A 12472-nucleotide genomic window follows, 5' to 3' on the forward strand; every position below is an offset into this window, starting at 1 on the left:
TGATAGATCCTGATTCAAGGCACACAAGGCATTTATTTATAAGACATCAAATTACAAACAACTAAATAATGATAAATGCCCAATATAATCAGCCGGATACAGCCAAAACCCAATATGTAAATTTAATCCGAGCAAACATCGTTATGTTGTCCTTTCAGGATTGTGTTCAATTGATCTCAAGAAATACACAAATACACAAATACACAGGGGTTAAGAACAGAGTGTAAGTACATACTACAATATATTGTAGGATCAATGCTAACAACACAATACAGTGGATGCAACACAGTAAACAGGTATCGGTTTGCACTTTTAGAAAAGCAGTACATCACCTACAATCTTTTGACTTGACAAACTTTTGTAAATATTACATTACATTACATGTCATTGAGCAGACGCTTTTATCCAAAGCGACTTACAATAAGTGCATTCAACCTAGAGTACAAACTAAGAACAGTCGTTCCCTCTTAGCAGCTGAAGCATTTACATTTGATTTATGTTGTAGGTTTTCTTTTTCTTTTCAAAAGTTGAATTCACTTCATACATCCTCCATTGAATTCTCAATTCTAGTTCAGAAAAATGTTCAATGTTCTCTCTCAAGGTACAGTATTTCTCCACAGGTAAGAAGGCTTGGACCCAACATGTCACGTCACTTCACTTGACTTCAGAAAACTAATCGTTTGTCTAGGATGAGATAGTGCTGCACCACTGTGACTGCTGTTGATAGGTTTAACTGTACTAAGCTCTCTGGCGGACAGGGGAAAGGGTCCAGAGGACGGGGCAGTGAGCTGGTTAGTTACTCGCTAACAGGGATGGGGTTGTCATAGGTTGCTCCCTCAAGGTCATCAACGCGTTTCCTCCGCGTCTCAGGAGGAGGTCTTGGTGGTGGATTCTGGGGAGGATTCTTAACGCCGTCCTTTAACTCTCGGCTGACCTCCTTCCTCGGAAGAATGGGCTCCCACTGTTCACCTCGGATAGCTGCCTATAAGTAAGAAGAGGACATGGAAAACAAGTCAACAAGATCAAGTTAAGCATGCCTGAAACAGAGTGTTCAAATCTCAACAACAGTAATGGCAGGATACAAAAAAACTCATAGTGGTATGCATGATTAAATTAAGAAACTGTACAGCGTGAGCCACACTTCATGACTTTGGTAACTTTATCGAGTACTTTTGAAGATTTCAGGCACGCCCCTAATGGATCAGATGTCATAATAAGAGTGCCATGTCTCAACAGAGGAACCAGTAATGAAACGATCTCTTCCTTGTTGCAATTTCCTTGTTTCAGTCAACTGTCCACTTCCTGACTCATCTAACAACGTTATTACATGTTACCTGCTATGAGTAGAGATTCATGTGGAACAAGCAGAAAACTTACCACGAGGTAGATAATGCTGGCAATGCCGAGGCAGACACATCCGAGGACAGTTGCGAGTATGAAACCTCCAGGTACACAGATTCTAAGAAAGACAGACAAAAAACAATAAAGACAAGTGTTTCCTCTATTGTTTTGGAGATGAAGAAAGGAATGCAGTCAGGCAAGAAAACGTGTCTGTCATAATTAACTCACGCAGCATATATAAATGCTCTGACATAGTAGTTCCTGGTCACTGGCCCAAAGGATTTCACACATATAGTGAAGCAATACTGTCCACTGAGGAGAAACAAGAAACAGGACTTAGCAATAAGCTCCACTAGAAATAATGACTCCATTCAAATATGTATATGTATTTTTATTTTTTTTTAAGGAAAAAGGCACCACTTACGTTCTCTCCACACTCGTACCTTTGGCTCTCTTGCTTCTGGGATACTCCAGTAGACACACAAACACCCCGGCAGCACTAGTTATCTGTCAAGGCCGTTTCATCTGACAAGGTTCACTCATCACATAATAACTATGACAGGACATCAAAGCTCATTTAAATGAACATCTGTGGCCGTTAGCAGGTTCAGTGATATTGAGAATGATGGTGGGACTGATTGTTTCGGATATAAAAAGGAAAGAATGGAGGAATATGGGAAGAAAGACAGATGAAAAAAAGGGATTTCACCAATGAAAAACGATATTGATTGATGTATCCAAATGGAGGCAAACCTACTTGAGACATACTGGTTAAATATGTGCAAAAGTAAATACTGGAAGTGGCTTTAATTGACTCTTTCACTGTTATTTCAGGCTTTGTGATTTATTATAATAATGAGCATGCCATTGTTTCTAAAGTAAAGTGCACAGTGTACTAAAACTTTTCTTCTGCACGTGTTGGTAAAGAAATGTCAAAGTCACAATAGTCGGTCATTGAAGTGGGACTCAGGAAATTGAATTGTGAACATTTTCACAAAGAGACAACTTGAGTGTTCAACACTTCTTTTAAACTCAATCATCCTGGTTTTAGTATGAAGGATACATAGCATATGCAGCAAACTCCCAGCCTCTGAACGTTCCAGCCACCCCAACAATGCCTCCAGTGAGGAGAACTGAAAGAAGGAAGCAGGAAGTTAAAATCATACTTTTTATTAATCCACTCAGAGAAACGCCATGCATCCCTTTGACTTTGAAAAACATTTTTATTTGCTATTAAAAGACTTCAATTTACTGATGTGTGATGATAATAAAGTTGTAATTGCTGTGACATTAATATAAACACATACAATTATGCAGCATGATTTGTTCAAGGAAGTAATGTAAAGTTAAAAAACAGAATTTTCTGTAAAAATATTATTTTGATCAGAATTGCTCATTTAAAGTTAATCACACAATACTTTCTATGAAACTCACTTTAAAGTGTTTTATTTTCAACTAAAACATGCTGTACTCACTGAGTCCTGCGACCAGAGCCTGCTCATTGGCCCACATCGCCCACTCGATCTTCCCCATGGCGTTCCCTTCAGCAGCCTCTCTGCAAACTACTGCAACTCACAAGGAAGCGACTCACAGCTCTGATTGTTTCTACAAGGAAGAACAAGTATTTACAAAAAGTGAGGTGTGCGTGTGTGTGTACAGGCGGGCGTAAGTGAGCCGATCCCCCTTTCAGACGTCACTTCCGGATAGTGGAGTAGACCAGCGGAGAGGACCAATCAAAGTCACCGAGCAGGTGAAAATATTTAGAGCAGGTGCAGTTTGAGAACTTAAATTACATATGTAGCTCATGCGAATTCTTGTCCGTTTTCAGTAAGTCGTTCGGTTTAACGTTTATAAACACATAATACGTTTGATTGTTGCTATTGATAAAGGAATTATCTCAGATTTCTAATGGACTCATAAGTGATTTTTAAAGCACATGCTTTCATTCTAAAAATGTCTGCTTTTAAAGTAAGACATTTGATTGCATCTGTCCCTGACCAAAACTAAAATAATTCGACAAAAGCTTGATTTTAGAAGTGGCAAAAGACAAAAAAAAGAGACAGCAATATTGACAAAAATACATTTTAATTAATTTTACAGAATACAATTGACATTAAGTATTTAACGTAGGCCTGAAATTAGGTTTTCGCAAGATTACAAAGAAAACATAATTATAGAGTTCATTTAAAATTCTCAAAGGCACAAGCATGGACAGAGCACACAAGGTCAGCTGCAGTACTGAACTGAATTCATGGTTCAGTTTGTTGCTCAAGAGCACACAGACAGTGCCCTTGAGCAATGCCAGTGTGTCCATGTCTTTACTAGTCCAGGGCGTCTACGACTGAATCAGTGAGGGAAACACCTCTAAAACATCTATACATCTGTAGATATATACTGAGAAATGACCAATTAAGAGATAGGGAGGTTATTACCATTTGATAATGAAGAGAGACTTATTCACATTCCACAATGGTAAGGAAGGTGTGGTGTTGCATGGGATTTGTAAAGATTTGGATCTTTATGACGAATGCACATTTTTAGCTCTGCAGAGTTGGCTTCATTATTGCTTCCTGGAACTTTGTCAATTTTTTGGCTGCAGGCCATCACACAGTTTCCTTCGGCAACCCATCAGATCCGAGTAGATGCTGAGTGGGATCCTCCACAACACAGGGGCCTGGTCCAACCTTGAACACAAAACAAGAAAAGATCATTATACAATAGAACTCATCTTCAGGAAGTTTGTCTGTGTGTTAACATGTACAAACGTTCTTCTTCTAATAAAGTCTAAAAGTGAATGAAGGTCAAATAAACTCTTTAATATCACATCAGTGAAGCAGAGAAACTACTTGTTGTCACACTATGCGCCACAATCACCAACTAAAGTAGTGCAACACAATATTTATGTAAGAGACACATCTTTCTGCTTTTTCCTTAATATATACACACACATCAAGACATTTAAAACATAAAACAGATAACATTGAATTCCAGGTGTTAATAAAGTAAACTGATAAAACAACTGAGCTACAGAGTGGTGACATATGTGTGTACCTTAGTACTAATAACGTAGCTTATTCCCTTTGGTAATGGCTCTTGACCAATACTCCGTCTCAGCTCCTCCGACAGAGCTACATGATTAACTGGAAGACCCTTTACAAACCTGCAGAAAAGAAAGAAACAATCAATGACGAATTTTGACTGAAGCAAACAAACAAGTAAACAGTGGGAACCAGATTATTTGGGGTGTTGTTTGTCAGCAGTATTTGTCAGAGCTAAATATAGTTAGTCTATTAACTGTCAACTCACTGTCCTCCATTGCTCTCTGGGGGGAAGAAATGTTGAACTGCCTGAACAAACTCAGGAACATGCTGCTGGAGCATGTAGATCACAGCGTTGGGACCAGCGTCAAACGTGTAGGCCACCTAGAGGGGAACAGGGAGACTGCAGCCGTCATATAAAGAGAGTGAAAACCACCCCACAAGTTTCACATCTTCGTTACAACATTTCAGAAATTCCGCTGCGCGAAGTAAGGCACATTTATAAAGACACAGAAACTGTCACAGACAAATGGTCTGAAGAACTTTTAAGGTACAGTATGTTTTGTAATGTATATGCGTTTGCTCATTTACTACACCATTTAAAATTGATTTTAACGTTCAAATCTCCATTTATTACTGTATTTCATTATGAACTGGAACTCTTAATCCATCAAAGCTAACATTTATTTGTCTTTCTTTATTGTTGTGTAATAATGCATTATGTAAATACACAGCTGTCCAACACTAGACAAAGAGGTGTACGACATCAATGGTTCTGCTCGGTCTCAGAAAGCTCCTCACCCTCGTCTCCCCGTAGTGTCTGTTATACCGATGCACCAAGCTGATGACCTGTTGAGACACACTGCTGAGGTAGAAGATAGGTGGGTATGTGTCAAGGCAGGTAGCATGGAACTGGTTACTGTCCTTCATGGTTAGCTCAGCAAATGCAGCAAAGTCCTTCGTTTGCACGGCTTCAATCATCTCTACCATCCGGCCCGGGACCACAGACTCAGCCCGGTGCTACACACACAGAAAAGATTAATAGTGTAAGTAACAATGCATAAGCTTTGAACTCACTGTAATTTTAAATAAGCTCCACTTTTAACAGATTGACATTAATGTAAGTAAACTGAATAATGTAAGGAAATGCGAGTACCTTTAAGAGACGGCTTGTTTCTACACTGGTTTGCATCCCAGAAGTGCTGCCCACTGGCTTCTTCTCAGCACTGGCCTATAAAAAAAGCATTAATTACATGTGATATTACCTTTTTTGTTACTATTTTCAACTTTAGTGTGCATTTTGTGTACTGGTAAAGACGCTTGCAATACATGTTGCACAAAATGCAGTCATTTCTAGAAGTAAAAAATAGCATGTGACTTTCACAATAGAGCACAAAAGTGCCAAGACATAACTGACTCCCATCATTCTATCAGTCGCTCTCTCAAACACACACACACACACACACACTGACCTACCACTAATACGAGGACTCTGAGCTCAGGCCAATGAGTCTCTGGGGCCACCTGTTGGGCTAGACTGTCCTTGCCATCGTCTCGCTGTCCCATGATCCACTGGACAAACCCCCCATACATACTACGGCATGCGCTCCCAGAGCCTTGTCGAGCAATCCCAGACAACTCCCCCTCCACGTCAAACACGCGGGAAAGAGTGTAGACTGCGACACAATAATAAAAAAAGGGAGCAGAGGAGACTATGAAAAATCGAAATGACACAGACGAATATAGTTTGTATTCTAAGATGAACACCACGCAATTGAGTGTTCAATAAAATGAGTGCTCTAGTGTGGTACACACACACACACACCTAGACAAGCGAATCCAGCAGCAGAGGAGGCGAGCCCGGCAGCAGTGGGGAAGTCGTTAACAGAGCAGATGTGGACTTTGTGAGAGAAACCCATTGAATCCAAAGCAGGGTGCCCGTCATTACGCCTCTTCCTTGCAAGTCGTCGAACTAAGAACAGAACACAGAAAAATTACATGGGGCCTCAACTCTCTCACTAATAATGAATTTTTGTCCTCTCTGATTTTTCAGAAGAACTAAAACAGACAGGACTCACTCTCTCTTAGACAGGACTGTAGTCGAGGATGGGTTATGTCCTCCTCTTTGCCATTTAGCCATATTCGATCTTCCAGAAATGAGCTGCTGGTTGCAACTGTTGTGGTAGTTTTCAGCTGAACAAAAAGGAGGAAGACAAGGTGGATGTATATGAAATCACAGCTATTGTATCACTAAATCAAAGCCATATTAGAAATGTAAGCCTGAACATCTGCACATCATATATGACATCATTTATGAAATATAAATAGTGTATCAATTTATTTCATGGCTGAACACCCTCAATAAAACTAGCGGTTCTAATAACCATGCCATGAGAAGCAAATATAAGTTAGTCTCTTTTTAATATGTATTAATGGAGTCTCTACATGATGGCAGGAGAACAGACAGAACAGAAGCAACACCACTTTGAGAAGACAGACACAAGCTTCATAGTCTGATGACAATGCTGCTGACTTAAATACCTGGTCTTGATGCAACGTGACGCTCAACGAGGAGTTAATGGGGAGAATTAATTCTTCATTTCGCTTCCCCCCTAGGAAGTACGTTGTACACAAGGTGAAACAATATTAATATGCCCGACACTGAATGCACCAATTTAATGCAGACTATTCAGTCCAAGTTACCACACCATAACACATGTATCATCGTCGATAAGACAGGAGTTAACGTTAGTTATCTTTGCTTCCTAAAGCTGCACACCTAGGACACAAGGATACACATAAGTCGAGGAGATACTTACAGTATTTGATGACAGCTATGTTCACAGGAGCGGTGCATGTAACTGTCTTTGATTTATCCATCCTATTCCCAGGCATGGCTCTTTATGTAAACAGACGTTTGTAATATATATAAGATTGTACCTGTATACTTTGAAGTATACTTTACCAGGATCCTCTCGTGTTCAGCGGGTACTGTTAAGCTAACGCTCTACAACCTTACAATAGCTTTTCCTCGTTGTGTTCCCCGATTGGCTGGTCTTGAACATGTGGCTAACCAAGCGACCAATCAGAGTCGAGTCAGTTGATTCAACAGTCGGAAGAGCCAATGAGAGATCATCTGACCACGGTCGTGCGAAAATGGGGCAAGGGGAAAGACCGTCCCACTCCAGGGTGTCACAATTCTTTATGAATTATATGAATTAGAATTGTTTAAACATATTTAAGTCTAAGTAAAGGAATAGCTGATTATTTTTTTATGTCAGTGCGATTTCTATATAATTACGCTTGAGTATTTGCATTTGGTAAACATTTTGTCATGGAGCATTTTTACACTTTAATTTTTTACCAATGGTATAAAGTAACTTTAGATAACTCTTCTTCCACAAGAAATTACTCAAGTAAAAAGTTTCACTTAATTAGTGTTCATGAACATTAATGCTGACTATGAAGCTATGCTAACAATAGCTAACTAATTCACAGTGATGCAACAGTACAGTATTTCCCTTAGATATCCGAGTGGCTTAAATGTTAATTGTGGAAACAAAATATAGTGTTATTTAACTTGCAATGGAGCACTTTTTACAGATATAAAAATGTATCAGATTTCTCATTCATGATGTATAGTTGATTAGTAGTTGGATATATTTAGCCATCTGTAAACTCTTGTTGATTCAGAAGAAAGTCAGTCATCTATAAAGAAACATTCTGAAAACCTTTTCTATGGTGATGAAGATCATGTGTAATGATACTGCAGTGTTTCTGTTCTTGCATTAAGCAGGGAGATATTTGTGTGTATTGACCCAAGGAACGACTTCTGTGAAAAGAAGCCTTTTCAAAAGGGTTATACTCTTTTTCATAAATGCACATATTAGAAGTGGTTCAGTAGAAAAACAAACATTTTAATTTACGGCTTCTTTACATTTTTTATTTTTTTTACGTCAGCAACAAGAAAATATCAAAGCGCAAAAATCAAAGTTAATGGTATGCTGGTCCTAAATACCGAACAATGTTTTGTTTTCACAGAACATGCTGGATAAAATAAGTGTGTCTTGTATTTTATCAAGCTTTTTGTGACTGAAGAACAGAAGCCAAACATGGTAAAAAAAAAAAAATTAAAAAAAAGTTACTACAGAGAGGAACTTGAGGAGTCAAACAGGGCAGAGCAAACCTCTAGCAACTTTTACCCCACCCCCCAACCATGATGCCACAATATCAACTCTGTATGATGTGGTTTCCAGAGACACACAGAGGTTCGTGTGGCATCCCAGGATTCAGCGAACAGATCAAAGATGGTATCAGTCTCAGTGAAGCATATCCTCTCCAGATGTCTTGGCTTGTTCCACAGTTCCCATTTCAACTTAGTTATCATCATCATCCTCATCGGAGTCCATCACCTTACGCCTGTTGAACTGACAAGTACAGAGCAGAAGGATGTAAGATGGACACGTGACTGATAATGACTCACACAGGCGACATTTCAGTGGCACTTACTTTGACAGTTGTCTTCTCTGTTTGCTGAATGACTTTTTCTAGAATTTCGATCAAACCCGAGTCAGAAATCTGACAAAAGAAAAAAATCCACTCATGATCCTTCTGGCATATGGAATAATATCAACATTAGTGTTTTCAGGCATGAGAGGAGCGCTTATTTGCCTACCTTTCCTCCCAACGATCCACAACGGGCCATTTGAATGAGATAGTTTTCAACAGCATTGGCCTTCTCCGGCTTCACCAAAGCAAGATTGTTCACTGAAAAGGGAAAATGATTTTACCACCTTGTGTATACATCCGAGTCAAAACCTATTCATCACACACAATATAGTTTCAAAGGAGCACTGGACCTTTTTTCAAAACTAAATAAGAGGAGCCGTACATGTCTTAGATACTTTCATGAGAGTGAATAGAAACCACTCTGAAGATGTGTTACAAACTTTGCTACGTTTATTTTCTAACACGTTTCTAATACTGGCATGCCAGTGGTGACTTGGTTACACAGAGTGGCAATGCTCTTACTTAGAACAGGCTTTAAAACGAGTGTTTCACTCATCATTTGTAAAATCTTTTTTTCACACAAATGTTGCCGTTTTCATTTCCCATTTTTATCATGCCAAATAAATACATCTCACTGAAATGGAAGGAGTCTGTGTCTGTCTGTTATATTTTCATTCAATCGACTTCCCGCTTGGCGGGTGTATTGCTCTTGAGATCTACGTGACATCATTAGTATTTGTTAAAAGTGTCTAGTCTATTGAGAGGGGACCCCTATTAACTCTTACACCGGCAAAGGCATGTTGGGTACACTTTGTTCTCCGTCGATGTTTGTGTGAGCTTTGTGGCCAAATGAAGTGTCGCCTCTAGCATTACTACGTCTTCGGAGGAGAAAAACTCAGTCAGCTAAATCAATCTCAGCAAACTTACATCTAGCCCGGGCAGACTGGTCCAGAACTTGAGACAATATAGAGTTCCTCATGTCCGTTTCTCTGTGAAAAAAAGTTACATTCAGCACAACGTATCACTGTTTGGTTCTCGGGCTGAGACCAGTAAAAAGAAAAATTTAAAATGCTTATATTAAACTGTCTGGCCATCAGAACATTGGCTCAGTCCCAGTTACACAGAAAGGTTTATTATTATTATAAGTGTTAACTTTGCTTTCAGATATATCAAGACTCTGTAATAGTAATCATCTCACAATAGTTTGTAAATAATTCAATGCATATGTGATCTTTAATGTACAAGTCCTTGTATTTGACTAATAAAGAGACTATATGTATATGCTTTAAATCAATTACCACATCTTACCTTTGCTTGGCCTCATCTCCTTGCTGCTGATTTTTGGAAGGATCCTTAAATAAAAAGTCAGACAGCACTGTCACATATAGGTTGTGTCTCTGCATTCAGCTTATTCTTGGGGATATGTAATAAAAGGCAAACCTATTTTATACCAGCCCAACATTCCCACCACATTGGTAACACCTCACACATAACCTTAATAACTGTCAAAATGAGTTTCCACATGCTGTTTTATTATGTTATTAAACAGAACTGTTTAATAAAGCAGTTTTACCTTTCATCCACATTCAATTGCACCTTAATTATGTTTTTCAACTGTTGTATGATACAATTTTATGATATAATATATTTGGGTATCTAGGATACCTTCCACCTTATCTGATTCATTCATAAAGTTTAGCCGATGTTCATATTATTATAATTGCAAGTCTTTAGTTCCCATTTCTAATATCTATTAAGTCTGATATTGAATGTCTCTATCTGTCTCTAAAAATGTGGGAATTAAGCATAAATAAACACCACTGGACAACAGCAGAAAAAGTCCAGGAAGTTTCTACTTCTTTCTAGTTTAAAAAAAATATAGAGATATTTTCTTCAAAAGAAATCCCACATGTTATGGTGTTTTCCATAGAAATGTGGCATTCTCTAAGCTAGCTGTACACATATTCAGTCAGTAAACAATTCTGGTTTTGTTCAAGATTGAGGCTGGTACTGATCAATATGTTTCAGACTTTACAATATCCTGTAACAATACTAAAAATGGTATAATAATAATAATGTAAAAGATACGTGCCGAAATATGTACTGGGTTACATATATGTACATTTTAAGTAAAAAACAACAACAACGAGTCAGCATATACCTGGATAGCAAAATAGGTAGTGGTGAGTGACACTGTTTATAAATGACTTCAAATACATCTTTAGCTTTTCTGTACAGCCACGTATTGAACTTATCAATTTACAATGACAATAACATATCTGTGATGCATTAATATCTGACTAAATACATCAATTCGTTTCTGCTGAGCAGTGTGTAATATGTCAAGTGTACGGTTTTCACATATAATGCCACTATAAGCAATATTGTTTTAATAGTATACATATGCAACGTTATTACGATCACATACGAAATGATGTACGTTGTACTATTGGTTCATGTTGCAGTGTATTATGTGGCTATTTAAATACACACTGATGAAACCTAACAGAAAGTTATTAAAATAATCTGAATATACTCGACTCAAACTAAGTTCACCAGTCTACTGTGTACTTGTGAATTACGCCGCTCATAAAATAAATACATTTGACATCGTTGTTCGATTTTAAAGCTGTAACTGTGAGAGGGGTGTGCGATGTCTCGCCGATGAAAAGCTAGCAGGGCCAGTGAGATGATGACGGTTATCACTGTGGTTTATGTTACTTAACTATGACTGACTTAGTTCCAGATAATTTACACCGAGCATGGCTCTTATAAGTGAGCTATGTATATCCTCCGAGTGACAGTTGAATCAGCTGAGTAGTAACTGGTTTCGCCACACCAAAATAGCTAGCAGCATACTGAACTCAGCCTCTCCTTATGGTGCAGCGGCCGCAAACACGCTTCCCAGCTCGCGTTTTATCCTTACCCCATGCTTTGCCTGAAGTTCCGCCATTCTTTGCCGCCTAATTGCTTCTAATTCGTCGTCTGCCATGGTTAATAATGGCGATATGGACCTAATAGACAGCAAAGGGACGAGATAGCGTTAGACAATGTAACCTAAACTCCAAGCAGAGGCAAGGCCCTACCTAGTTCAGGGGAATGTAATCAAAGTCGAAAGCACCGAGCGAAAACTCAGGGTAAAGCAATCGAGCGCAAAGTGAGGATCGATCACGTAAGAAAGAGAGGCTGTGAGTACTCCTACTGGACAGATTCATGAATTGTTGAAATATATTTAGTAAACTGTTCTGTTGAACACTTGCTTTTCTTTTCTAATTAAAATAAACTTGACACTTTTATTGTTTAACATATATTTGTTATAAAGTATTGTTATCTGTTTTTTGTTTACCATATGTATCTATTAATACATGTTGCATGTTTTTAGTTTTTATTATATTGTTATTTTTATTATCTTATTGTTTTATTCTATGTCTATGTTTATTATTTTGCACCTTTCACTGAGTACAATTCCTTGTCTGTGCAACGTACTTGACCAATACATGATTCTGATTCTGATTTAGGGTGGGGATGGCCTCAAGATATGGTGGGGAGAACAATATGTAAGACTTTATTTAATGGTATTTGTT

The 12472-nt window shown here is 38.4% G+C and overlaps 3 protein-coding genes across 3 annotated transcripts; all 3 read right to left on the reverse strand.

Annotated features, from left to right (window-relative positions):
- Positions 1-13: 13 nt before the first annotated feature.
- On the reverse strand, positions 14-2960 carry LOC130192745 (cytochrome b-245 light chain). Its single transcript, XM_056412879.1, has 6 exons — positions 2817-2960; positions 2405-2474; positions 1766-1840; positions 1570-1653; positions 1378-1459; positions 14-982 (listed from the first exon to the last, which is right to left on the reverse strand). Exons 1-6 carry the CDS (start codon positions 2872-2874, stop codon positions 797-799), a joined length of 555 nt encoding a protein of 184 aa, XP_056268854.1. The 5' UTR covers positions 2875-2960; the 3' UTR covers positions 14-796.
- Positions 2961-3407: 447 nt separating this feature from the next.
- On the reverse strand, positions 3408-7360 carry mvda (mevalonate (diphospho) decarboxylase a). Its single transcript, XM_056412789.1, has 10 exons — positions 7199-7360; positions 6921-6991; positions 6458-6572; positions 6205-6351; positions 5856-6055; positions 5536-5610; positions 5181-5399; positions 4648-4763; positions 4393-4501; positions 3408-4025 (listed from the first exon to the last, which is right to left on the reverse strand). The coding sequence occupies exons 1-10, from the start codon at positions 7272-7274 to the stop codon at positions 3945-3947; spliced, it is 1209 nt and encodes a 402-aa protein (XP_056268764.1). The 5' UTR covers positions 7275-7360; the 3' UTR covers positions 3408-3944.
- A 915-nt stretch (positions 7361-8275) lies between these two features.
- On the reverse strand, positions 8276-11989 carry pdcd5 (programmed cell death 5). Its single transcript, XM_056412685.1, has 6 exons — positions 11815-11989; positions 10197-10240; positions 9816-9877; positions 9055-9146; positions 8889-8957; positions 8276-8806 (listed from the first exon to the last, which is right to left on the reverse strand). The coding sequence occupies exons 1-6, from the start codon at positions 11878-11880 to the stop codon at positions 8756-8758; spliced, it is 384 nt and encodes a 127-aa protein (XP_056268660.1). The 5' UTR covers positions 11881-11989; the 3' UTR covers positions 8276-8755.
- Between the last annotated feature and the right edge of the window lie 483 nt (positions 11990-12472).

This window comes from Pseudoliparis swirei, chromosome 4 (assembly GCF_029220125.1).
Source record: "Pseudoliparis swirei isolate HS2019 ecotype Mariana Trench chromosome 4, NWPU_hadal_v1, whole genome shotgun sequence".
Taxonomy (NCBI): domain Eukaryota; kingdom Metazoa; phylum Chordata; class Actinopteri; order Perciformes; family Liparidae; genus Pseudoliparis; species Pseudoliparis swirei.